The following is a 26,743-nucleotide window of genomic DNA, read 5'->3' as shown; positions in this document are numbered from 1 at the left end:
AAGGCATATCTCACTGTACACTGCTTCCTTTGAGAAGAGGAGGTTAGAGTGAGGACAGAGGGAAAAGAAAGCAGAGAAAGATGGGGTGGAATGGGGAGGGGGAGAGAAAAAGAAAAATGATTAAAAATCTTTAAAGGGCCAATTCCACCCATGCCCATGTGAACAAATTAATGCATCAAGCAAAACATAACTGAAATAGCCATTACAAGTAATATCACAGGTAACAGTTGACTTGCTATTAGAATTCACCCCGAGGCTGTATTTACCTGGACTGCTCAAGTGGCTAGCCCTGTCCCCCAGGGTTGGCACAGGACGGTACTGGTGGTTCTTTGAGCCTGGGTACATCCAGTGGTACCTGCCAATTTCCATTTCAGCTCTGCTGTTCACTGCCAATTTCAGGTGGCAAAGAGTCAGTGTCTCTATCTCCAGCAAAGATTCTATATCAGCATTTTAATGTATTCTTTTACCATATAAAAGAAATGGGGAGTTTAAAAAATATGCTATCGAAATCCAACCCTTTAGTACCAGCTTATCAATGCAGCGTGATAAATTGAGAATGTTGGAGTCTCCTCCTCCATTTTTGAATTTAAGTTTACACAAATCACCCAAATTATCTTTTTTTAATTTTCTCTATCTCCTCTCTATTCCGCCCCTCCCCCTAAAATGCTCATTTCGGGAAGATACTATTTATAGTGAAAATTTGGCTTCTCACAATAATATTTTTCTTTCTGTTCATTTCCTTTTCAGACCAACAGAGCACTATAATTATTGCCAGCTGCACAAGCAAAGGTGAACACAGGCTCCCTCTCCATAATGGCACCCAGTTCTGGTCCTGAAAATCGGGCAAATAATCCCGTGGCCTGCTGAATCTTGGATGAAATGCCTGTCCTCCCACTGACATCTGCAGTATTCTCTGTCACCTTATCTTAAACTCAGTACGTCAGAGTCTAGAATGTTCTGGATTAAATTCTGTTCCACTTATCTCCCAGCATGTTATTGAGAAAGGACTCCTGGTCTTGGGGGACTCAAACCACTACTCACATGCAGGGTGACAACTAGCCCCTGGAGGACTCAAGTCTCGATCTGGTAATATGACTACATTTCCCACTTCTTAGGGGATTGGAGAGAAAAATACCTACCAATTTGCCTGGCACAGAGTAGGCTTTGGGTAACTGTTAGCTGAATGAGAATCTTGAAATCCCTGAGAGACTATAAGGTAGCTACGGCCAGTTTATGTCTGAGAATTCCATAAAACCCAGTAAGGGGTCATATTCTCTGGGATACCACCCATACTTAAGGATTAAAAAAATGATCCTGGCATTGATGTGGGTAATTATTCCATCAAAAAAAATCAGGTTCTAATTCTCCAGTTGGCAGCTCCGACCACTGTGGAGGACGCAGCACAGCATGTGACCCGCGTGGCGAGGCAGCTGAGCACGTGCTCTGACCGGGGACACCTCAAACCTCACAGGCCTTTACGAAAAACCCACTGCACTCTCCACTACCTCTAAAAATTCTCAAGATATTTCAGATTGGGAAGCAGAGACATACTTTTCTAGGTGGTATTTTAGAAAAAAAAAAACAAAAACCTTTTTGACTTCAAGGTAAGGTTAAAATGTCTTGTTTAAAGGGGAGAAAAAAGATGCCAGGATAAGACCAGAACTGCACAATGAAACCATTTTTGCTGCTGTTTTTGTCGTCAGGAAAGATGATGACAGCTTTAATTTATGGAGTGCTTATGATGTGCTAGTCACCGTGCTCAGCACATGGCCCCGGTTACATCTGTCACGACCACCCTATGAAACAGATACTATTATTACTCCATCTTTACAAATGAAGCACCCGAGGGCAATGAGAAGGTAATGACCACTTGCCCATGATTGCTCAGCCAGGGGTGGAGGAGCCTGTGTGTGAACTGGGACAATTTGACTGCAGAGGACACACTTTTGAAACCACCATATTATCCTCCTGCGGCCTGTGCATTTGCTGCAATTTTCTCCTCTTCTGCCAGCAGCAGTTAGCTCAAAAGGCATTTTTCTGAGGTCCATTTGGAAGCGAGTTATATTTCTGTGTCTCCTAAAGAAATGGTTCAGGCCCTGAGCTGCTGCTGTTATTTCAGGGTTCTTAAAGTTCTTAACTCTCAGCCTTCCCTGGATTGAGATTTTTGCTTTACTGATCAGGAGATTCTCTCTCAGATGTAGGTGGTGTTACATTTTCTGAAGACAAGGAAACCCAGTGGGGCTGATGGAAAGAACCATGAGGCGGTCAGGCTGCCTCATGGTGTGATCTGATTTCCTCTCGGCAAAGTGGCTGTGAGCCCTCCACATAGACCCCCTGCTGCGGGGGGAGCCTAAGCAGCTCTGTCACTTTGGATCTGAAATTTTTCATCCTCCTTTAAAAAAATTTACCTGTATATGCCCAGAACACAGTAGGTTCCCAATAAATGTTTGCTAAATAAATATATGGTTGAAAGCAAGGGACCTCCAGGTCCCCCACCCAAGACAGGCCACGCAATTCAGGCAATCTCTGCAGAGGTTTGGCCATGCTCTGTGCTCACCTCCTCGCATGGATGGGGAAGTCTTCGGACATCCGGGTGAGTAGGCACAGGCTACCAGGCAACAACAACGCAAAACCGTGGACTACCCGATGCTAATATGTTTTCTAAGAAGAACATGGCAGCCATGCCTGAGACCCTTAATTCTGCATAAAAATATGACTAAATCTAGCACATGCAGAGCTGGGATCTGCAACTAGATGGATGTTTTTCCAACCCCCTGGACTAATACTTAACAGTAAATCTTTACATGTGAAGGAAAAGAAAATCACTCCTATTTTATATTTTTGAGCCAAATTTAAATAAAAGCATTAAATGTCAAGTTATTCATACAATTTCAAAGAGCACAGTATACATTTTAATCCCAAGGTTAGGGCCCCAACACCTAGAAGGGAGTCACAGGATTCCTAGAGGATGCCTCAGCTCAAAAGGTATATTAAACATCCTGTTGATTCTGGGTGCCTGGCAAGAAATGGGAAAATGGTTGACGCCCTACAGAGGGCAGACTGCAAAATGTTCCCCCTTAGAGAGGAGAGACAGAGATGGGGTGAACGGTGACAGATCATGGAGACAGACAGGACTGTGAGTAGTCATCACCCAAGGTGGGCAGGGAACAAACAATGGGAAACTGCAAAAAAGGAAAGCAAAACAATGTCTTCTTTCCTTTCTTTTCCCCCATTTACTTAGATAATGTAATTTAGGGACAAGGCTGAACAGCTGAACTGCAGACGGGTGTGCTTTTTAGCATCTAGGAAATTATTACTAGAAGAAACTGAGTGACAAATACTGAGCTTTCTAGAAAGACACTATTCACTGGGCAATGTCTTTCAGGGCTATATTTTTCATCCTTCATTTTTAGCTATTATTTAAATATTAAAGGAAAGCCAAAACAATACTATAGAATATAGTAAAGGTTGGCAAATAATGGCCATCTGTTTTTGTAAATAAAGTTTTATTGGAACATAGTCACATCTACCATTTCTTTACATACTATCTACGGCTGCTTTCATGCTACAATGGCAGATCTGAGCAGTTGCAATGGAGATCACGTGGCCCACAAAGCCTAAAACATTTACTATCTGACCCTTATGGAAAAAGTATGTTGACCCCCGATTTCAAATATAGTATAGTAAGGATTGAATACATAAAGAAGTTAATGCAATTAATAAAAATCAATCTATAAAATAGGAAATTATTTTCTTTTCTTATATTCTCTCTGAAGAGAATTATCACTGGGCTGGCTAAGGATCAAAATTCTCTTCTATAGCATTGTTGTCTGCATTTGATCTGCCACCAATCAGCAAAATTATGATTAAAATCAAGATTATACTATTCCTAATGGTCCCTAAGATGACTTAGTGCCCTTCTACTCCTATAACATGAGCTGAGAGGACAGAGGAAGGATGACCTTTCAAAGGAGAACATTATTAGATAAATGGACGAATGAACAATAAAGCATATTTGTGAAGCTGGCATTATAACCTCCCTCTCTTAAAAGCCAGTGTGGTCATGTTCTTCCTGTATCCTGTAGCCATCCCTATTCCTGGCCAACTACTTCATATGTATGTATATTTGGTCCAAAGGAGAAAAAAGCAAGAGAGTACCTTTGGACCAATCCAATTCATCAGCAATCCCAGCAAGGGTAACCTTAAGTCATGGGGACATTGGCTATTTTGCATGTTCTCAGATACATCAAGACCAACGGTCATTTTATTAAGATTGTTTACTCCAAATTGACCCTGTACATACTTCAACAGAGAAATGTAATCTTAAAAATTATAATCTTAATTCAGGATTTACACTCAGTTTCAAGGCAGGCAAATCTAAATTTCCCAAAATGGGCCAGAATTTTTTTTTCTAATGAAATAGCAAGGCCGAATCTTGAAAAACATCCTAATGGAATTGATAATGTAAAAGTAGAAGAGGTATCAAGGCTCACTGAGATTTTTTCCATACTTAAATTTTCCCAAAAAAAAAAAAAAAAAGAAAGAAAGAAATTCAAAGGAAGCCATATCATACCTACCACATATGTCCTGCACCATCTGGCCAGGCACTTTCCTCCACAGCCTATTCCCCAGACACCATCTCTTCAGATGTCTACCTTGGCAAATTCTTAGAGATTAACAGCATCTAAGACTTTCTCTGCACCACATTCATGTAATCAAGTTAGAAAATGTCAACAAAAATCTCAAAATCCAATAATTTGTAGATCATCAGAAATAGTGTAACTTGTGAAATGTGTCCCTTTGGGTTTTTAGCACACAGGTCGTGTATTCTAGTGCTTTTCTTCCTAAACAAAAAAGGAGAGCCAAAGCAGCACACATTTTGCTAAATTAAAAAAAAAAAAAGACATATCTAATTGATCAAAAAGATTTAAATGGATGTGTTAATTTTTTAAACAAAGTCAATAATTTGAATTCAGTTCTTACTTTGACTATATCCTATAATTTTTTTTAAATTACACCTTGTTCCCATTTACTATATTTTTCTTCCTATGTGGTTAGGATCCCTGGAGTTCTGGATAATTGTTTCAGATTTCAATTTCCTACATATAAAAAAATAATTTTCATAACACATACTTAGACTTTTTACACATAATAGAGCATACAAAATTGTTATGATTCAATTGTTTTTCTACCCAATGATTAAGTGCGCCCAGCAATTCCAGATGCATTTGTTTCCACAAATGAAATGACATCAAGTAATGCTCCACCGAAATCAATGGAAACCTGCTCTCCATCTTTTTATTATTGGGTCTCATGATCTATTTCCTCTGATTCTGTCTTATTCATTTCCTCCACTTATCCCATTTCAGTGAATCTGCTTACTCAATCCTCGCACTTTGATTTAATTTAATGCTTTTAATTTAAAAGCTGTTATTTGGAATAATTTGGCATTTCTTATATCTGTCTAGGAAAACCTGCTTGCTTTCCTTAAAAATCCTTAAATATCTGTTAAACAATTCTGGTGAATTTTGGTCATCCATGATATTGGTATTCTGTGATAAAAGCTTTAAGACTGTTTCCAAAACACAAATGATTTCCTGTTTCATGGACATGGATTATTTTTGTCAAAAGTAGGAACAAAGTCATTTTGATTTAGTTGAAAGAAAGCTGTCTTTGTAGGAGTCAGTGAATAACAGTAGCTGGGATGTGTTGTCCTGTCGAAACTCCCAGGAAAGACCCCAACTAGAAAATGGAGTTCAATTTATAAATCTAAGTTTAATTTACATTTTTAATAGACATTGTAATAATTATCCACAGCTATTCATTCAAAGCTATTGGGTACTAGCCACTGGGTAATAATACCCCAAATTAAGAGACAGGCATTGCCCCATTACCAATAATTGAAAACAGATAGGAAAAGAGAAATAGAGGGCAAAAAACATATGTGCATAAAAAACTCTGTGTAAAGTGGCAAATGTATAGGATTAAATTTAGTAAATAAAATCCCTTGCTGAAAGGCTTACAAAGAAAGAAAAACACATCTGCCAGCTCAAGAATTACATAACACATTCTATAAGTAATTAGGTCAAATTTCTAAATGTTAATTTCAATGAAATAAACATTTATGTTATAAACTTAAAATCCAATCTGAAGGCACAGTGGAGCAACAAGCACGCATAACCATTTGTGGCTATCGTTTTATACCTACGTGTATCTTAATGATCACGGGCGAGCAAACTGGGCAACTACAAAGAAGACAGTCGTGTGAGTTTTGACTTTGTGCAGCTGGCATATGAACTTGTTCATCTAAATGCAGATTAGTAGATAAGCCACCTTCCAGATCAGCATTTATGGTGGGTCATATATAACGATCACAACCCCTGTTGCTGCGGATCAGGAAAAATAAATTCCCTGGCCGGTATTCTTATTCGAGCATGTCCTATACGTGTGACGCTAGCTTTCAGTAGCTTGGTATTTTTGAATTATTTACCAAGTAGCTAGTGTTTCTAAATTTAGGTAATTTTAAAAGTCCCACCAGGAATTATCTTTGCTTCTAATTTCGTCTCTAAAACCATAGCTAATGAGCTTTTGTATTCAAGTTGTGAGGGATGCAGTGGCAACCTGTAGATCTGTTATTAAATAATATTTAATTGATGTAAAATAGTTCATAAGACTAAAAGATGATGAGATACACAATTGTGTAGCAAGGGTTTTATATTGGTCAGACGTCCCTTGCTTGCTTTTGGAGAAAAAAACAAAAGGTATGTTTTTGCGGAGACCAAAACAGTTTTATCTCCCATAGGCAAACACCGCATTAATAAAAATAAAAGCATGTACTAAACAAAATCATCTATTTTAGGGAAAAATTGCTATAAACAGTGATAGGCTTCCTTGGGACAATGCTATTATATTATTATACCCCTCAAAACATGCAATCAGCTTAGTGTCTAATAACCATGGCAATGAATCTTTAAACTAGTACCTCACTTCCTCAACTGGATGAACATTCCCAAGAGCTTCTCTAATTGCTAATTGGTCATTCATGAAGATTTTTTTTTTTTAAAAGACGCATACAGGAAAAGATGGGGTGGGTATTTGGTGGGGGGAGGTAGGTTTGACGCAAAGATTAAATAACTACCAATTTTAAAATTAAATTGCTATGCACTTAATGCCACTGAATTGTATACTTAAAAATGGTTAATTTTAAAATTAATTTTAAAAATGGCAAATTTTATATGTATTTCATCATACTTAAGGCAAATTGATTTAAAAAACAAAATTTCTCTGTTTAGGATAAAATGTTATTGTGTACAGATGAAATTGTGTATAAAAGCAAGCAGCCTTTACTCCTGCATACTGTTAAGTTGAAGTACATATAATTGCCAGTTTTGAAGGTTTAAAATGGTTGACTATCAGCAATTTCGTATGGTTCAACCTACATATTTATAAGTAAAACAAAGTTGTGCCTCCATCCTGGAGAATTACTATTGTTTAGTGACCGTCAGTGGATGCAAGGGCCATGAGAAATAACCCTAGCGTGAGGGCTTTTGATATTAGAGCCACTGCAGTTACAGAATATGTTTTTGTGCATTTATGACAGCGCCTTTAACTTCGAGTGAAGGAGATAAATCACGATGCAGTGAGATACCATTAACCTAACTGTGGCTGAGCTGATCCGATGGGGCATCAAACTCAAGATCAGTCATTATTTAGGGAAAAGATTAATTTCAGTTTCTATTTTCTGCCATTTTCTTACTGCAAAAAACAATTATTCCTCCAAAAGGCCATTCTGTGTATCAGAATCGTGGTATGTTCCCTTTAAGGAACAGGACCCTTTATCAATTTTCCTCCCCCCAGTCTCCAAGTTGTAATTAGCAGGAGACCCCCTCTTCCCATCAGCACTAAGTGACAGAGCTGACATCCCCTTTCTGAAGCTGCAACTGGAAATGATTATTAAATGTCATAGCCAGGGCCTGATACACGGATAGAGCAATCATATTAGAGTAAGAACATTAAGAATGTCCAAATCACTACGGCATTAGCGGAACTAAAGCATCATCAATATGCATGCCCCTCTAGCATTAGCGTTAGCTAGCATTAGCAAAAAAACAACACATTCCATGTCCCTGGAATACAACATGCAGAACATAGGACCTAAATTATGATTAATTATATTAATAAATAAAAAACAGTTCCCCCCATCCATCTGCCCAAGGCAACAAACTACGGACATCCCTCTATGAAACATCGTGTTCAGTAGGAAGACTTGGAACAGGAATGAAGAGAGGCTGCTCTATTAACTTAACATCAGCCACAGGAAAAAACAAGACTGTGCCATAAGGATTGTCTCACCGTTTTAAAAGAAAGACAAAACTGAGCTAACCCCTTTTAAGCACCCCCCAGTGAAAAGCTTTAAACAGGCTATTGTCAGAGGGCTGGGTACCTTTTCTCTCGTGGCTTTGTTCAGTATTTTCCTCGGCTGCAGTTTCCATGGCTGGCTTCACACCATCCACCAAAAATGCCTTTTCCCCTGCTCCCCCCAACACACGCTTTTTTTTTTCCCTCCTCTTCCTTTTCTTTTGGACTCCCCTCCGTCTCCTATTCACACCCGTCTGATTGAGAGGCTCTGTTCTGCGCTACAGTAGATCACAGTCCCTTCCAAGATGCAAAAGTCTTGTCAACGTCAATTTCGCTCTGCCTACTGGTCCATAAAGACAGCTGCCAGGGAGCAGGCAGCCATACGTCACCGAGGATCCCAGTTATAAAACAGCCATTCTGTGCCTGATTGCACCTCCAGTCTCAATGCGGCTCCGGGGCGAAGGACCTGCTCTCCCCTCTGGCTCTTCCTCCTTGCTGTCTTTCTTAAGATCTTGATCTCTCGAGATCTCCCTCTCTCTCCCCTTTCTTCTAGCCAACTACACCCAATGAATGCTAATTAATTCTCCCAGGAAAGAATAGATTTGTGACATCAGAGGAGGGGACGTGGAGGAGAAAGAAAAGAGCCCCCTCCCACCACGTGACCTAGTTGGTTGGCCACAATATATGTTGTCTCTCAGGAGGACGCGTGTGGACGCGTGTCTTCACATAAGCATGACGCTTTCTTTCTCATGCAACCCCTGTACAGCACATTACAGTTTTATTTCATCTGCCTCCTCGACCCTGGCAAAGCATGTGCAAAGGATGTGCTCACGGTATCTGTTTTATTTACTCTTTAATATTTGTCTTTCATACAATTTCTAGATATATAGATTGATCTTTAAAAATATAAATTAAAGATGGGAGAAAAATGCATTAAGAGAAGAAAACCCGAAGATGGATTTAACAATAGCAACGTAGCAATTTGGTATTAGAACCCCCTCCCTTGTCGATAGTTAATGCATATGATAGTTAAAAGAAACTTCAGCCCAAGCCTAATTTATAAAAAGGCACCCTTTCCTTATTTAAAAATAAACATAACACATTTACAAGTATATCTGGCTGACATTTTGGAGGTTTCTTGAAAATCAAAATAGAATGGCTTTTTTTTCTAAATTGGATGTGATCATTTCTAGATGAAGTTTTATTTGTTAGAACCCCTCACCCCAAGTCAAAGGGGGTGTTTTCAAGAGCAAATATTTAGCATAAAGGCTAGGAGACCAATAATGATTTTGATTGCTGCTTTCACAAGTCTTCTTGCAAACCCAGATAACATGGGGCTGATGTTCTCAACCCATCTCAGCATTTAAGCCTTTATCATGATTATGAGCCATATGTTTCCAAGCATCGCTAATTTCTGCACTTTTTTTTTTTTTTAACAAATTTGGCTGACCCACTAACCTTTGATGTCCCTATAACAAAATTACAGAAATTCAGTCAAATACAGGCATGACCACTGATAACCACGGGGTGAAGGAGCCCCTGACTAGAAACAGTCTGCCAGTTGGAACACTCATCTTGGAAGCAAAGACAGGTTGGAGACCACCCCCTCCTAAAAACACTCTCCTAAGTTTTGAAGGTTTGTTGCTCAACTCCTTAAAAAATTTTTTGTAAGATCCTGAATCAAAATCCTCTAACAAACAACCTGATCTTTTAATGCCTTGGTTTTAGATAATCCCCAAACCTTCTTACATTTAATACCTCTGGACATGTTAAACTAGGAAAGATTTTGAAAACCAGTTTAGCCTGTTTCAACATATTCTTTTAATTTTATGTCTTACTTTCTCACTTCTCCCTTTACCCATTGTCCTAGAAGACCACGCCCACAATCAAATGCATATTTCCTTAAATTAAGGCCCCAGCCCATTTTATGGTCTCCTGCTGAGGGGACCAAGAAGCATGGAAGCCTAAAACTATAGACTTTGGAAAAAAGATTCGTTGGTGACATAACTACCTCCATGGGAAAACCCTATGACATGTTCTACTGAGACAGTTCTTAAACATTTCTTGTAAAGACTACTTAGGTACATTCAGACAGAAAGGTGGCAAGCGGTGTGTGACAAGCTGCTTCTCCTCAGCAGTTCCAATGAGAATTAAAACCAAAACCAAATCCAATTCAGCACAAAAGAGGACATTGTGATTAGCTATGTTATTGGTTTTTAAAATGTGTCTAACAAAGTCATTCAATTATAGAACTGGCAGAGTAGAATAATTTTTTGGCAGTTGCTTAAGAATATTAGTTTAACAGTGATACAGGTGGGAAGGCAGAGTATGAAAGGCATTCTTGATGTAAGGACAACTCTAATTCTGTATCATAGTAACAGAAATCAAAATTAGACAAAACATTCACACCTTCCAGTTGATATTATCTATTTTCACCCCGAAAAACTACATGTAAATGAACAATTCATTGTTTTCGCCTTATTCACAACTTCATCATTTTCTTCTCATTAAGATGACAATGTATGGCAATTCTAGAAATTGCCATTGTACCACTTTATAAACAGCCTCAAAATCTCACTGATGTTCATGATAAACCATATGAATCAGGAAAGAAATGATGGAAAAATTGCCAACAGCAGGAGAGAAAATAGAGTAGATACTTGTAACCTTTCTGAGGTGTGCATCCTATTTTTGGCCATGAGCTAGAAACATTTCTTTGAGCCGCATGCTCTCAGGCGGTCTGGGTGAAGGGAAGAATACTGAAAGCCAAAACAGGAATAACAAATACTGACACAAAATGGAGATATTAAACTGAACCATATGAAATTGCTGATACGAAGAAGAACAGCAGTTTAACACGGTTCAACTTACATATTTGAAAGCCTTTCTGTAGAATTCCAGCTAGCTCAGTAACCATGCAGGGAATAACCCTTAAGTGCTATATCTACAAGTAGCACAGACGTGCCCACGCGATGGTGCCTGTCTCCAGGTAACCCACAGACTAGAGAACCTTTGAAACCAGGGTGCTCCTACCTGCTATAAGCACTATGGCATCACAACAAAGAAAATGGGTGGAGGGGAAGACAATTTGGGAAAAGCTTTGCAGAATCGAGTTGGCTATTGCAGTATGGTTAGAAACTTGCTGGGTAGGGTAGGGTAGGGTAGGAAAGGGGAGGAGTGTTCCAGAAAAAAATGAAGAGCATATGAAAGGAAAAGGAGGGTGTTGTGAAAGGGTAGGGAAATGATTTTTCTAACAGAGGGTGCGTGTGGTGGGTGTGGAAGGAGCTGCTGGGAGACGGCTGAACCAGTAGGCTGGGAAACAGGTAGGCTGAACCTTTTGCTAATCCTGGAGGCAGTGGGCAGAGATGGAAGGTGGGAAAGCAGATCTGCTCTGTGCTTTACACAGGTCCTTCTGTTGGTAGTGTGGAAGACAGGGGCAGGGGGCAGGATGAGCCCAGAGGCTGGTTAACTAGTCAGGAGTCTCCCAAGACAGTACAAGCAAGAGACAGTGCAGGACTGAACCATGTCACGGGAGGGGTGAGGACCCGGATGCCATCTGATTGGATGTATATACATGGGGAGGGGAGGACGACTTGAAATGGCGTCTAGAGTTTCTAGCTCCGATGAGTGAGGAGATGGGCATGCTGTGAAGCAAAGAGGGGGGAGAAGTCTGGCAGGGCGAGGAGCAAGTGTGGTTTAAAGGCGCTACCCAGGAGGCTCCGAAGGCGAGGGGCCGGCAACAGACGAGCACCTGGGAGTCTTCAGTGTGGAGGCAGCCTCACGAGCACGAGAAGTCCAGTTCTGCTCAAATGCCACCTTCTCAGGAGACTCTCCCTGACTCTTTTGTCTGAAACAACACCTGACATTCCCGGGTCCCTTACCGGGGCTTGTCATCACAGCATTAGTCATGACCCAACTCTGCTCTGTCTGGTCACTTACTTGTTGACCGTCTCTGCCTTAAAGGCAGACATTGTTGTCTGTGTTCTCTGTTGTATCACCAGCTCCTACAACAGTTCTTGGCACACAGTAGGTCCTTTACAAATATATTTTAAATGAATGGTAAACAAATGACCAGGGAAAGATGCAGATTCCAAACACACCAAGATTAGAACTTAGGGAATATTGACTTTTAAATATAAAGGTAAAGGAGAGTAAGGGAGTCTAAGAAGGAAAAATTAAAAAAGCAGGGAAATAAGGCCAAAGTGAGATTATAGAATTAGAAAAAGGTTCTGTGAAGGGCATAGAGTTAAGTAAAATGGCGTCAACTGCTGTAAAAGGAGCAAAAATGATGAGGAGTGACAAGCAGAGAGTAGCTTTTGCCACTGAATCGCCATTGGAACTTCCTTGAGAAGAATTTTGGTTGAATGATGTGGACAGAGGTGACACTTCCAAGTCTCTTTCATGATCATTGCCCTCAAAACAGGATCCTGATCATCACCTAAGTGCACATTTGGGAATAACACCAACTGGGTATCGGACAGCGGCGGGGGGGATGGGGGTGCGGGGTGGGGATGGAGGTATGACTACATGATGAGTGCGATGCGCACTGTCTGGGGAATGGACACGCTTGAAGCTCTGACTCAGGGGGATGAGTGGGACATGGGCAATATAGATAACCTGAACTTTTGTACCCCATAATAAGCTGAAATAACAAAAAAAAACAGGAGGCTCCATGGTCCAGTTGAAATTTTAATCTGATACATAGGGGACTTCATGCCTTTTGCTGTACAGGCCGGTCCAGTTTCCAACCTGGCAAGATAGTTTTGAATTTTTCTCCTGTGACCTATTAATGATCTTGCTAGGTTTGTTTTTTTTCCTCCAAGTACAGTAAACATGCTTTATGTATCTTATATGTCTGGGTTGAAATCATTGATAGAAATGTTGAACACAACAAGACCAAGGTGAGATAATCCAGTGTAGACCACTATGGACATCATCTTGGTCAGCTATTTCATTTGTTCATTTGCTCATTCATTCATTTATTCAACCAAGATTCATTAAGCACCTACTGTATGCCAGAAATCAAATCACTATTATATGCTATATAAATATGATCATTCAGCCAATGGAGAATTCTTCAAGTTGCACAATGATCTAACTACAGATGCTTATCCTAGTCACATGGCTATCAACGATTTTGTCAAATGCCTATTTCTTCCAAATTTCCGGAATTATATTTTAGGTTTCTTCTGGCCTCAGAATGACTGCTCAGTGGGGAGTCATTAATCACCAAGAAGGGATGTTTCTACTGATTTCATGGAAACAGAGAGTAGAATGGTGGTTACCAGAGGCTGGGAAGCGTAGTGGGGAAGAGGGAATAAAGTGGGGATGGTTAATTGGTGCAAAAATGTAGTCAGATAGAGTAATATTTGATAGCACAACAAAGTGACTATAATCAACAATAAGTTAGGATATACTTTTGTATGCCTGTATCAAAACATCACATGTACCCTATAAAGATATACAACTGTCATGTACCCATAATTAAAAATAAAAAAATCTAAAAAATGGGAAAAAACAAAAATGATATTTCTAAATTCCTTCTCCTAATTCCTCTGCCATTTTCATGTGGTTTTTTTTTTGTTGTTGTTGTTCTTTCTTTCTTTTTGAGACAGGGTCTCACTCTGTCACCCAAGCTAGAGTGCAGTGGCATCGTCATAGCTCACTGCAACCTCGAACTCCTGGGCTCCAGCCATCTTCCTGCCTCAGCCTCCCAAGTAGCTGGGACTACAGGCATGTGCCACCAGGCCTGGCTAGTTTTCTTATTTTTAGTAGAGATGGGGTCTCACTATGTTGCCAGGCTGGTCTCAAACAATCCTCCCACCTCAGCCTTGGAAAGTGCTGGGATTATAGGCATGAGCCACTGTGCCCAGCCCAGTGTTTCATGGAACATTTACGGTATACAAAATACACCCCTTCCTGATTGCCACTCGAAGGAAATCAATACCCAGAGCAACAACCCCAGAACCAAGGAACCTCACTTCACATTCTAGTACAAAAATCCCTCACACCTGCTTGAATGGATTTTAAATAAATTGTGTTTGAAATGAAATTTTTGTTAAGTGACTCCTATTTTTCACATTACTCCCCATGATAAAAATCAAAGATGTGTTCTAGTGGCAAATATCTGGGCCTTCTCTGTACTTGGAGAGACTAGAATTATAAATACAGCAAGAATCCTTACATAGTAATTTCGGGCAGAAAAGATACTTTTACATAAAGTAGCAATAATATTTAAAATATTGATAATTCTGTGCTGTGTTTAAAGTGCTGCATAAATTAAAAACCACAGAAGCTAGACATGTCGTGTAGAGCCAGAGATTTAGAATACGATTGTCTAAGATCTGAGTCCTTTCTATAATTAGACTTTCCCAGAGCTGTATCAATTTGGCAAAGCCTCTGTCCTCCATTACCAGGATTAAATTTCTAATTTTTCATCCAGTGTGGGTTTAAAAAAAAATGCCTTTTGATTCCTTACTCTTATTATTCTCTTTTCTCATGTGTTTCTTCAGTACCTCCTATATATTTGCTATACTTTCCTTTATAGGAAATGACACTGCATAAAGCTAAGAGCTGAAATGACAAATCAAACGGGATGATGTATGGGAAGATGCTTATAAATTATAAAGCTCAGTAAGTATAAGCCACGGTGGGTAGGGCTTCTCTTTAACAGCAGAGGTGGTGCCCAGACAGGCCACCATCGGAAAACTAATGCTGATGGCGACTAGCACACCAGGAGCCTCTGTGAGCCAATCTCTTCTCAACCTAATCAGGCGTTTATTTGACGACAGGCAGTGGCCTCATGAAGACCCTCAGGAGCCACCGAAAAAGTGACTGCCGTGTTTGGCAAAAGCCAACTTGGGGTGCAATGAGCCTTTCTTTCCTGGAGAAAAATTCCACCAAGCATCATTTTTAAAAGGCGAGCAAGAGAATAAGTTTGGCAGCAGCAGGCTGAGGCTTTATACGAGGTAAACAGGCGTGGCATGAAAAGTCTCAACATAGCGGGCTGCCGAATGGGCACGGCACAGGCAGTACCGCGGCACAAGGCGGTGCGTGCATTCTCCTCTCCGGTGTCCACTGCATCGGTCTGCCTCAAAGTCAAGGTCGGCACTGCTGCTTCTCTCCTATCTCTTAAACCAGGGCTGCTTCACCTGAGCACTAGTGACAATTGGGACAGGATCATTCTTTGCCTTGGGAGCTGCCCTGGGTATTGTGGATACGGAGCAGCATCCTTGGTCTCTACCCGCTGGATGCCAGTGTCACCGCCCCAGCTTTCATGACCAAAAACGTTTCTGAACACTGCCAAATGTCTCCTGGAGGGTACAATCACCCCCAGTGGAGAACCACCGCCTTAGATCTATCTTCTCTCCCCTAAGTTTCCTCTGGCTATTGTGACATTCTATCAGCAAATGGTTCTCAGGCCTGGCTGAACCCTGGAATCATCTGGGAACTTTAGAAAATACCGATGCCAGGCGCCACCCCCAGATTCTGATTTGACAGTCGGGGCTGTGTGGTGGGCATGAGAGCTTTCAAATCTTCCCAGGGAATTCCAGTATGCAGCCAACTGCTGGAGGCAGGCGGGACACACACAATGTGTGCTACCATGACCACCACACAATCGGAGCTGTGTTAGGAAAATTATCCAGAGGGCAGTTTGATGGATGGATAGGAGACCGGAGAGGCCAGGAGTCAGGGCGACTGCGCTTGCTGGGGAGGAGGTGGAGACTCTGCACTGAGCTGAGGCACAAATGAGAAAGTGGCCATGAAGGCAAGGGAGGGGGCACAGGGGGGCTGATCCCAAGACTCCCAGCTCGGATCCCTAAACGGATGGCGAGTGCCGTAGGGAACTGGGATCAGGTGATGTATGAGTTTCCTGGGGCTGCTGTAACAGAACCACCAACTGGGGGGCTTTAAACCACAGAAGTTCTTCTCCCACAGTTCTGGAGGCCAGAAGTCTGAAATCAAGGTGTGGGCAGGGACACGTTTTCTCTGAAGGCTCCAGGGGAGGATCCTTCCTCACCTCTTCCAGCTTCTGGTGGTGGCCAGGAATCCCTGACATTTCTCAGTGTGTAACTGCATCAGCCAATCTCTGCCTTTGTCAGCACACAGTGCTGTATGTCTGTGTCTCTTCTTGTAAGGACTAGGGCCCATCCTAATCAACTGTGACCTTACCTTAACTTGATTATCTCTACAAAAACCCTATTTCCAAACAAGGTCACATCCACAGGTATGGGGGTTGGGATTTCAACATATTTGGTGGGGCGGGGGACATATTTCCACCCACAGCAGGTGAGGAAAGTAAGAGACTATCAAGTTTGGAAGCCACGTGGGCGGTGTCTGAGCAGCTGCTCAGTGTGAGCAGCGTTTGGAAGGGAAGACTTGGTTCCTCTCTGCTGATGACGCCCGATTATCATCCCGGGGGGTGGGTGAGATGCCAAGGGGGAAGGTACAGAGGAGAAAGCCTTGCAGGTGCCACTGAATTCAGGGGGTCTCTAGCGGGAGAGCCACCCTCAAAGGATGCAGAGGACATTGGAGAAGAGCCAGGACAGGGCCCTGTCACAGAGGAGGAGGGAATTTTAAGAAGGAGGGGGTGTTCCACAGGCAAGGCAGCCAGAAGGCGAAAACTTGGCAAAGGCCGCTGAAATGGAAAATTCCAATTGCCTCGCTAGTGTCAGCACAAAGACTGGACTGGAAATCAATTTTTAGAGGGGTTAGGGGAGGACTGGGAAGTGAAGAGGCGGCGGCAGGGGCTGCCTGCTTTCTAAATAAATTTGGTAGTGAGGAAGCCAGGCATGGTGGCGAGCACCTGCAGTCCCAGCTACTCAGGAGGCTGAGGTGGGAGGATCGCTTGGGCCCAGGATTTCAAGGCTGCAGTGAGCTATGATCATGCCTGCGAATAGCCACTGCACTCCAGCCTGGGCAACACAGCGAGATCCCATCTCTAAATGTAAAACAAAACAAAAAACAAATTTGGTGGTGAGGGGAAGGGCCAGAGAAGGATGCAGGCAGCTTAAGGAAAAAAACAGGAAGAGTCCCCAAAATGTCTTATGCTGAAAAGGTGGTAGCAGTGGCAATTGAAAGAGAGAGATTTAAGAAGATGCAAGTGAAGGTGGACAAATGATGACTGGTGATCCCAGGAGGGACAGAGGTCCAGCTGTGGGTGGCCAGATGGGACACTTCTCCCTCTGAAATGGGAGGAAAGAGGAAATAGAGAGAAAGGGAAGAGTCTATCAAACTCCAAGATTTAAGGAATTTCATCTAAGAAGAGGTGGTGGTGACAGGGAGGTCAAAAGGGCAACCATCCGGCACTGAGCAGGGTACATTTGTGTCTTGATTTAGTCCATGTCACAGCCCTCAGAGGGGGACAGCATCAGGTCACCAGCCCCACTGGATGGGTGACAGAGCGGAAGGCGTGATGATGTTGCTCTTAGCCAGGGAGGCAGATCGCCTGGAGTCTGGGACTGCTTGGGGACCTGAGTGGGGCTGAACTTTCAGTGGTTCTGGGACCCCGGGCAGGTGGAGTGAAGATGACAAACGCTACCTTTACCGTATGTCTCATCACACGGGGGTGGACCCCAACATGGCGGGGCCACACTGAACAAACAAAGCTAGAAAGAGACACAAGGACCAGGCCATGGGTTTCTAAAGTGGTTTTGGTTAAAAAAGGAAAGTTTCCACTTCTTCCTGCGCATACAAGGCATACATCAGGAGACAGCTGATCTACTGACAATGCGCTTCCTGAGTCATTATCACGTCCCGTGGGGAGCGCCGATCCTCTCATTAAGAGTGGCACATCATCAATGAGTTCTCCCTGTGAGGGCTCCCAATTAACTCGTCTGCCCAGCATGTACCAGCCAACACCAGCAAGGGCTGGCCTTGCAAACCCTTCTCTTTGTTAGCTGCTAAACTGCAGCTATTGGGATCCTGCTCATGTCTCCAGAGCGGTTCACCAGAAATCACGGAGGCTGCAGTATTTTCTTACCTTCGCTTCCCGGTCTCCTGAAAGGACTCAGGAGCCAGCATCCCTCATCAGGCTGCCGTCAGGTCGTGCAATACTGCACACACAGCTGGGCACAAGGCCTCCCGCACGGCGCTGACAAAACGCTCTCTCTGTTCTGGAAGCTCTGCGTGTGCCCACCACCCTCATGTAGGCCCGAGGGAGAGGCAGAGAGAGGAAGGACTAGCTGGTGATTTCATGTCCTTCCAGATCTTTCCTTGTCCCTGAGGGGTTCACTTCTGTGCCCTCGCCTGGCCTGACTGGATTTCTAAGGGCACTCCCCACTCCGACCCCGCCCCAAATCTCCCTGTGTTCTGTCCTCAAATTGTCCCAGAGCCCTCCCTTAGGCTGTCTGGCTTGGAAGTGATGTCTGAGATTCACTAAGTCGCAACATATAAATGGAACGGAGATGAGTAAGGCAGTGGGACAGAGACAGATGTGCCTCCAAAGCTACCCTTTCACGAATGGACACAACTGGTTTCTAGAATCTGGAGGATATTGCTAACACCTGGGTATTCAAGACCAAATTAGATTTGTCTCTGATTTTTATTTTTAAAAAAAAAAACCACAATGGGATTTCTTTCTTCATGTCAGAGAATTGAGCAAGCAAAGCCAGCTTCACGGGCATCAGATGTGCACAGAGCTCTGCCCTCAGAGAGGCCTCAGCTTGGTTTGATCCTCTGATGCCACTGTCTTGAAATTCTTAATAATTTTATCTTTGAAGCTGTGTTTTGCAAGTGAAGTCCAATGGGACAATGCTGCACGGTGCCCCACAAGCCCAGAATTCCGGTGCACTCACGATGCACGGGGAGGTCAGTAAGGCTCCAAGTCAGTACAAGGTAAGCATGTTCCCATCTGTGACCGAGTAAGCACTGGCAGTACTAAAGGTCATGCTTTTTGTTTCAATCACAACTTGCTTCAAAATGCAGAAAGAAGGCGATGGAATTCTCACTCATCAGCAAGCCAAAGGGAGGGAATGGTGGTACAAGGTGCACGTCAAGAAGTAAAACCAAAACACCTGAGTTAGTTTGGTGCAGCATTTCCACTGTTCTGGTTAGAATAAAATACATATGCACATACCAGCTACAAAATACGAAACGCAGAGAGAGAGAGAGAGAGAGAGAGAGAAAGAGAAATGGCTTAAGCAGCAGTCCCCAACCTTTTTGGCACCAGGGACCGGTTTCATGCCTTTCCAGGGTCGGGGTGGGGGTGTATCCTGGCAGGGCAGCAGGGGGGAGGCGGGCAGAGCTCTGCAGCCGAGTCCCTAACAGGCTGGGGACCCGCAGACCAGGGCTTGGGGACCACAGGTTTATGCTGTGTTTCTGCAACGACTGTAAATGAAGCTGGGATAAATTGCTCCGGGCTCCTGGTATTCTTTGGCGCAAGATGCCAGAACCTCTTTCTTTGGAAGTGTGTGGTACAATTAAGTTTTTCTCAGCTTTGACCTCAGTAGCCTGTGCTTTTTTCTCTCTCAAAGCAGTTACACTGCAGTTACGTTCAGATTGCTAAGAGCAAAAAAGAACATGGAAGCCAGGAAAACCATTACAAAGAGATTTTATAATAAAACTTAGGCCCCGTTACCTGCTCGGAAATATATTTTAGAAACAAAATGGATAAAATTTAGTGCTATCCAATAGAATATATAAAAATTGAAAAATTACACTTTACATTCTAATGTGTCCCCTTCTCCCCAAACCGGAATCTGTTAGAGTTTTAGTTTAAGATTGGTTAAGATCTTTTTGTGGCCTGGGGATTATAATTTTAGATACAATTGAAACAATATATCTACGTACTTTTTACAGTTAAAGCAAAATAGGATATTGAGAAGCTAGGAAGACTATGGTATTTGCCAGCCCTCTAACTGCCAGGGTGGATTCAGGTGATCTGAGTGAGCATGTAGCTGTCACCTTCCTCTGCCTCTACTCCGAGTGTGACCTTCCTCAAGCTACCTACTCAGATGAAGGAAGATGAACATCCCAGACCGAGCAATCTCACGGCAGGTGATTCTGAAACACACCAAAGCCTGAAAACCATTGATTTACAGAAGAACGTGATTATCCAACAGGCAGTTAGACAGAATACTTGTAATTTACCAATATGTAGCTTGATGAAGCATTTGAAATTTACTTTCCGCCGTTAGAATGCTTGCTTTTGCTAGTTCAGGAAAGCACCCAGGATTTGTAGATACATAATTCAACAGCCCTCAGATGAAAGTCTACAGAAAACCAGTGCCTTGCTGGGTCAGCCACCGGGTGGTCCAGGGTTGGTATAAAACACAAATTGCACAAAACCGTGAGCTATTTCATTTGGTCCATTGCTGATGAGAATCCACACTAAAAAAAGATACAACCACACATTTTTAAATATATTCATGTTATTCAAATACAATCTTTTGTTAAATCGTCTCATCTGTTTGTCTTCTGGGATGGAAATTAGGAGAAGCAGGATGAGGGAATTTAGGGTCCTTTATTCCACTGAAATAGTCAGTAGGCTTTGAAAACTGGAAACCACTGGGACAACTTGAAAAAATAATCCCTGCCAAGTCAGACATAAAATATCCTATTGGGTAGAAAGGGCAACCAATGAAGAGTAAATCTTAGTGATCTCACTGGAGTGAGTCATTAAGTCGCACACAATGTCTTCCTGTAGGAGAATCTGCAGATTCAGTGCATCTCACAGGAAAGGTCAAAATCTGAGGAATGATCTCTGTAGAGTCTGCAACCTCAGGAATGAATGTGGGAAATGAGGCCAACCACCTACTGGGTGCACACAGCTGTGTCTGTAACTGTAGTTATGTTAGCCATGGCTAAATGTGAAAGTTTATCATTTTGCTGGAAAACAACATATAGCAGGATGCTGAAGGAACTTTTAGCTGTGACTGCACAGCTGTTACAATGACTGTGAGGCCAGACAAAATGATGGGGACTGTGATGCTGGGAACTGAGATAAAAAGAAAAAAGAAGTCCTAAATTTCTAACTCTGATCACTGAAAAACTCTAGGAGAGATTTTTTTTAACAGACAACTTCCTGAACACTTATAGCTAGAAGCCAGCATAGGTTCTTCAGTAATAAGTAACATCAAACTAACCTGCATTCCTTTTCTATTTAAATACTTAATTTGTAAACTTAACATATTTAAAAAACAGTAAATTAGAAAAATTGCTTTCTCCCCATGAGCATTTACAGATCAATTTTATTCAAATTCTTCTTCTGCATCTTTGACATTGTTCATTTAACTAATCAGAATCTTTGTCATCTCTAGAGCACCATTTTGAGTCATCTAACAGTTTCTCAGAGCCCATTATCTTTGCTTCTTTCTAAGCTGACATTCAGCATTTCCTAAAAATCTGTGTATGATGCTGAGATTTGTACAACAGATGACAAGTACCCACTCAAATAACTCAATAACTTCAGATGGGCTGGGTAGTTTTATTAATAGTTTCTCCTATAACCGTACATTCATAATTTCTACATCAATGATTTGCTAAAACAAATCTTTTTTTTTGGGTGGGATTACTAGATCAGGTGAATACTATTGTCTACATTGGCCTCACAAGCCATTTGATAAGATCCCTCTCCATATATCTGGGGATAAGATAGAGAGATGTTGGCAATATAACAGTATACTTTAAAAATTGTATTCATTCTGTGCTTTCAATCAACAAACTTGAGGTCACTTAGCCATGCACTCAAGCGCAATCAGAATGGGCTAATGTGCTTTCAAAGTGGCTGTCTATATGATGGCTGTCAATTCAAAGGAGGAGGTTTCTAGTACTCTGCCATTGGGCTTTATCCTTGATTCACGCCCTGAAGATGGCAATGTCACCCAGGTCCCTGAGAGGGCAGGCTAGGTACCTTCATTTTACCACCTAAGCATTTAAGATGAAGATGCTGGAATCAAAAAACCTAGGATTTCTTTACAGAAACTACAACAAGAAGAATATTGTTTAATTCTTCTGATTTCTGGTCTTGTTTAAAATAAATGTTATGTGCACAGAATTCTAAAACAGAAGGGAAATTTTAAAACCATCTAGCTCTTCTCTCTTTTTTCAGGCAGTAATTGGGAAAGACAGGACTAAGGAATTCAAGTCTCTTGACTCACAGCCAAACATGCTCTTGTTTTCACCTGGTGCATCGTTAGCAAAGCAAATATTCTGTTAGGATAAGGCCCAAATGCCAAATCTACAATGTATATGCTAGGCAGGGATAATTCCTCCTAAAAATATACACTGTATCTTTGGAAAAACATGTTCATGTATTTTTACCAAATATCTTTTAAAAGTAAAATCTTATTGGGCCAAGACAAAGCACAGTAGAGAAGACAACATAAATCTTTGGAAATCAATGCTTGTTAACGTCAATTTATCTTTCTAATGAAAAGCCACTGATAAACCACGCCATAGGATTAAGCGAGCTAATGCATGCCATGGGCTTTGCACAAGACCTAGGAACACTCAATGAAAAGTAGTTGTGATGATTAATAGGCGAGGCCAGAGTGGGGTTTGAAAGGCTTTTTCACGAAGGCAATAAAGCTCTGGGATGGAGCTTGTCAACCTGCCTGGCCAGAGTATAATGGATGGATAATGGTCACCTGCTCCACCCACTCTCAGCAGAGAACCTCGGATTAGGGGCAATTCCCAGCTCCCAAGATGAGATCCCACTCATTCTTGCCCACTCAGAAATGCATATCAAAGTGCAAGGCACTGACAGAGGTGTATGATGGGAACAAACGCATACTTGTCATCCTGGTAAGACGTACCACTCCTAAACATTTCAACTATTAATAACTAATCTGTTTGTTTAATGCATATTAATCAAGTACCAGCCATGTGCTGCTACTGCGGGTATGAAGAGTGGAGATTATTTCTCATTGGTCAAGCTAAGGGGCTCATGGGAGCAGAAGGACACAAACATTTAGTTATTATTCGGCAAATATTTACCTATTTCCTTGTTGGGGGGTGGGGGGCACTGGCATGACAGCTGGGATCACAGAGGATCTCAGCAGATTAGCCAGGCCCTGAGTGTTGGGTCCATGCATCTAGCCCAGGGCAACTGGAATTGGTGTTGCTGAATGGCCAGGAGGAGACGTCTGGTCCTCAGCCTCCCAGAACTCACACAGCCCACGGAAGGATGGGTGGAGCCATGGGGGCAAGTATGTCCCAAAGCTTAACTCTGCTGGCAAGAAGGGCAGACAGAGGCTAGAAGCGGGGTGGAGAGGATGTGTAGGAAGAAGGCTTCATAGGAGAAATACTATTTGAATGGGTACTTGAGACATATGGGGCAGGAATTCTCTCTCTCTCTCTCTCTGATACTTATAGGAATTTCACACAGTTTTATTGGGAGTTCTAGACCCCAGTGTAAAAGCTAAGAGTTTAAGATTTTCCCCAACTCTACCACTGGAGCAAGTTACTTAACTCCTCTATGCCTCAGAACCTCACCTGCGGAGCGGGCTATTCAGTCTACCCACCTTAGAGTGACTGGGAAGATTAAATGGAAACGTAGTAAAAGAGGAGAAAAGAGTTCCTGGGTATATGAAGTATTTAATACGTGTTAGTGTAGACAAAAGCTAGTCATTTCCATGAGCCTTTTTAAAAGCTGTCACTAAACAAGATATTCTCCAGTCACAGCACCATCATCAGTGGTCAGCCTGAAACACCAAGAACTCTACAAGCATCTAGAACATCACTGAGTTTCAAATCAGTGGCAAGAAGTTTCACCTTCAGAGTTTGCTTAACTCCCAACTTCATTCAACTTTTACATTTTATAGTCCAATGTTGCACACCATCAGTGCTAGGTGTGAAACGTGCTCGCCAGGATGAGGTATTAGCTTCTAGCTTCTGGAGATATGAATAGGGCCAGCAGCTTGTGTGCCAAGGCTGACTCGGAACCGATGCGAGGTGGTCCTGATAACACTGTGGCTCTTAAACTCTGACCTCACAGAGAAGATTCCAGACCTTCACTTAAGGAAGAAATGAACCTACACAGGCTCAATCATTTAATCCCTGCGACCATCCAGATACCTGAACTACTTTTCTTTGTAGAGGTGAATGAATGAGTTTAACCCTGGTTTCTAACCAATGAAGTTCCATGGGTATAATGTCCCGTTTACAGCGCAGATTAATTATGCTTTCGCTGTTCAGAATTTATAATGAAGGGAAGCAAAGATGCAATGTTTAATTTTTTTAAGAAACCAAAACATTAGAGATGACTGCAATAAAGACATCGTATATTTTTGTTTCACACCTAAAGCATACTCCCATCAGTAACAACTAAGCACTCAACACAAACCTAGAATTCAATTAACATACTTTTCCAGCTTCAAATGATTCACTTTCATGAACTATATAGAAGAATACTGTACATGCGTACATGACAAATATTAATATACAAGTTGCCTCCAATGAGTCATGTGAAATTTCAATTTGGAGGCACTTTTGCAGCAGGTCTTAGTGGCTGTTTACTAATGCGTACCTTATTCTTCAGTAATAAAATTCACACATTTGAAAAACTAACTGAGCTAAAATGTGCCCACAAGGAATTAAATCAATGCACTTTCCTGCATAAAAATCAGCCACTTGGAGCAGGAAGGAAAACATGTTTTTCCTATTGTTGAACACAGGAGTCTGAATCCAATAGTGTCATCTCATTGTACAGAAATCCTGGCTAAATCTGCTTCATAAAAATCAAAGTTTAAAACATAAAAATTTAGCAACATAATAACTAGTTATCCGGTGAGAGAGCCAACTGAATAAGCTGAAGACTTGATGGAAATCAACACAATCTGAATTGCATTAAACCATGACAAGACATGGCTTTGAAGGGACATGTGTCTAGACATCCCTTCAATCACGACTCTAGCATCATAAAGTTGTTACTGCCATGTCAAAACACCGATTTCTTTTTGTATAGGAGGTGAAGTCCCCCTTCCCCAGTCCCCTGCAGTCCCTTGTAGAACTCCCCCACCCGGGCGCATTTATTCCTTTTAAGCACACAGCCTTCTTCAGGGGGCGAGCAGAGTCCCTGGTAGAATGTGGCTGTCTGGCGAAGATGACAAGAGGCAGCGCCTGGGGGCAGGGCAGAGCATACCCATGAGAACCCACTCAACTCCGGACAGCCCACAGATCCGAGGGGCTTCACGGGTGACTGGAGCTGCCACCCTATTCATCCCCTTTCTCCCTGCACAATAACAAACCGCAGAACTCTCATAATGTCGCCTTCTCCTCTCTTTATCATCATTCATATCTCAGCTATGACAGGCCTAAAAAAGACTCTGATGGGAAATGTGCTGCGAATTAGCATATTTCCCCCTCCGCACAATAGAGGCTTTTAAGCTTCTGCTTTTTAAAAGCAGGGGGGGGAGGGGCGAGCGAGGCTGCTCTTAGCAACAGTGTCTGAAATTCAAGGATTTGCCTCCCTCAAAGCCGCTTGCCTGTTTTTCAATTTTCTTAAAGCAAGCCTCCTCTCAAATGGGCTTAAAAACTTATTAGAAAGTATTTATTGGACCACCGTGTAATAAACATCCTCCCTCTTGTCATTAAGTTGCAATTAAATTCTTTGATTAAAAAAATAATTACAAACCCTAAACCCTTCCTCCCATGCTGCTATGGAGCATGACATCTCCCTTCCTCCTTGAGAAATTGACAAAATGAGGAAATCTAGTTATTGTAAATCCTTATTAAGTGGCAATCCTCAGGGGACACCCCTGCCATGCTTATTTATGTTTCCCATCGCCACTAATAAAAAGGGGGAACAAAAGAGTGAAAAGCAACAAGGACGCTTTGATAATCCTGAGACTATGGGCTGCGGGCAATGACTTCATGCTCACCTTTCTCAAAGGCTGTGCCTGTCACCTTTGTCTTTGCTAAAGGAGAGTCCCAAAACTGCAACAGGCTCAGGCTAGCAAACCACACTGGAACATTTGAAAGGTCATAAAAACAACATCAATCTAGTAAATCTCTAAGGAGGCTGACAAAAGAAATGATTTGTGTTCCATGCCACTAAATATTAATTCTCCAAAGGATTGCACCTCAATTCAAGGAGGGAGAAATTAAGATTTACCTGGCTCATAATGAATTCTTTGAAAGGGCTCCAGGCCCTTTAATGGCAACTCAAAACCACCAAGGACACTCAAAATGGCACCTTCCCTTCACACAAGCTCCAGTTCCTTAATTATCACCCAGGCTCATTGGTTTACAAGGCTCCTGAGACAAGGCCAGGGAAATTCAGCGTCAGGGCTCTCCTAAGGGCCGAGATGGAGCCAGGCACCAGCTGGGGCTAAGCTTGGCTCTGGAAGGCCCAGGCATTCCTGCCTTCCCCCTGGCCCAAAGGGAGAAATTGGAGGAGGAAGCTGAATGTGATGGTGAAGGGCCATGTGCTTTGCATCCTACC

The 26,743-nt window shown here is 42.3% G+C and overlaps 1 protein-coding gene across 7 annotated transcripts in view; it reads right to left on the bottom strand.

The window, feature by feature from the left end:
- GPM6B (glycoprotein M6B) overlaps positions 1-26,743 on the bottom strand; it is a 149,294-nt gene that overhangs the window by 35,298 nt on the left and 87,253 nt on the right. For 2 of the 7 annotated variants that reach the window (XR_006731563.1, XM_045537548.1), the window contains exons 1-2: positions 8,444-8,674; positions 267-386 (exon numbers count right to left, since the gene is read on the bottom strand). The exons of 2 other annotated variants lie outside the window; for them this stretch is intronic. Coding sequence is in view for 4 of the 5 variants with exons in the window: in XM_045537548.1 (XP_045393504.1) it covers positions 267-386; positions 8,444-8,492 (169 nt within the window). In the remaining variant the exon portion in view is untranslated. Of the gene's footprint in view, positions 1-266; positions 387-8,443; positions 8,813-26,743 lie in introns of those variants that run through there. 3 more of the 7 variants (XM_045537551.1, XM_045537549.1, XM_045537547.1) reach the window with 2 other exon arrangements.

Source organism: Lemur catta, chromosome X, assembly GCF_020740605.2.
Source record: "Lemur catta isolate mLemCat1 chromosome X, mLemCat1.pri, whole genome shotgun sequence".
In the NCBI taxonomy this organism is placed as follows: domain Eukaryota; kingdom Metazoa; phylum Chordata; class Mammalia; order Primates; family Lemuridae; genus Lemur; species Lemur catta.
Note: the sequence above shows the minus strand (reverse complement) of the source record. Positions and strands in the feature narration are given on the sequence as shown.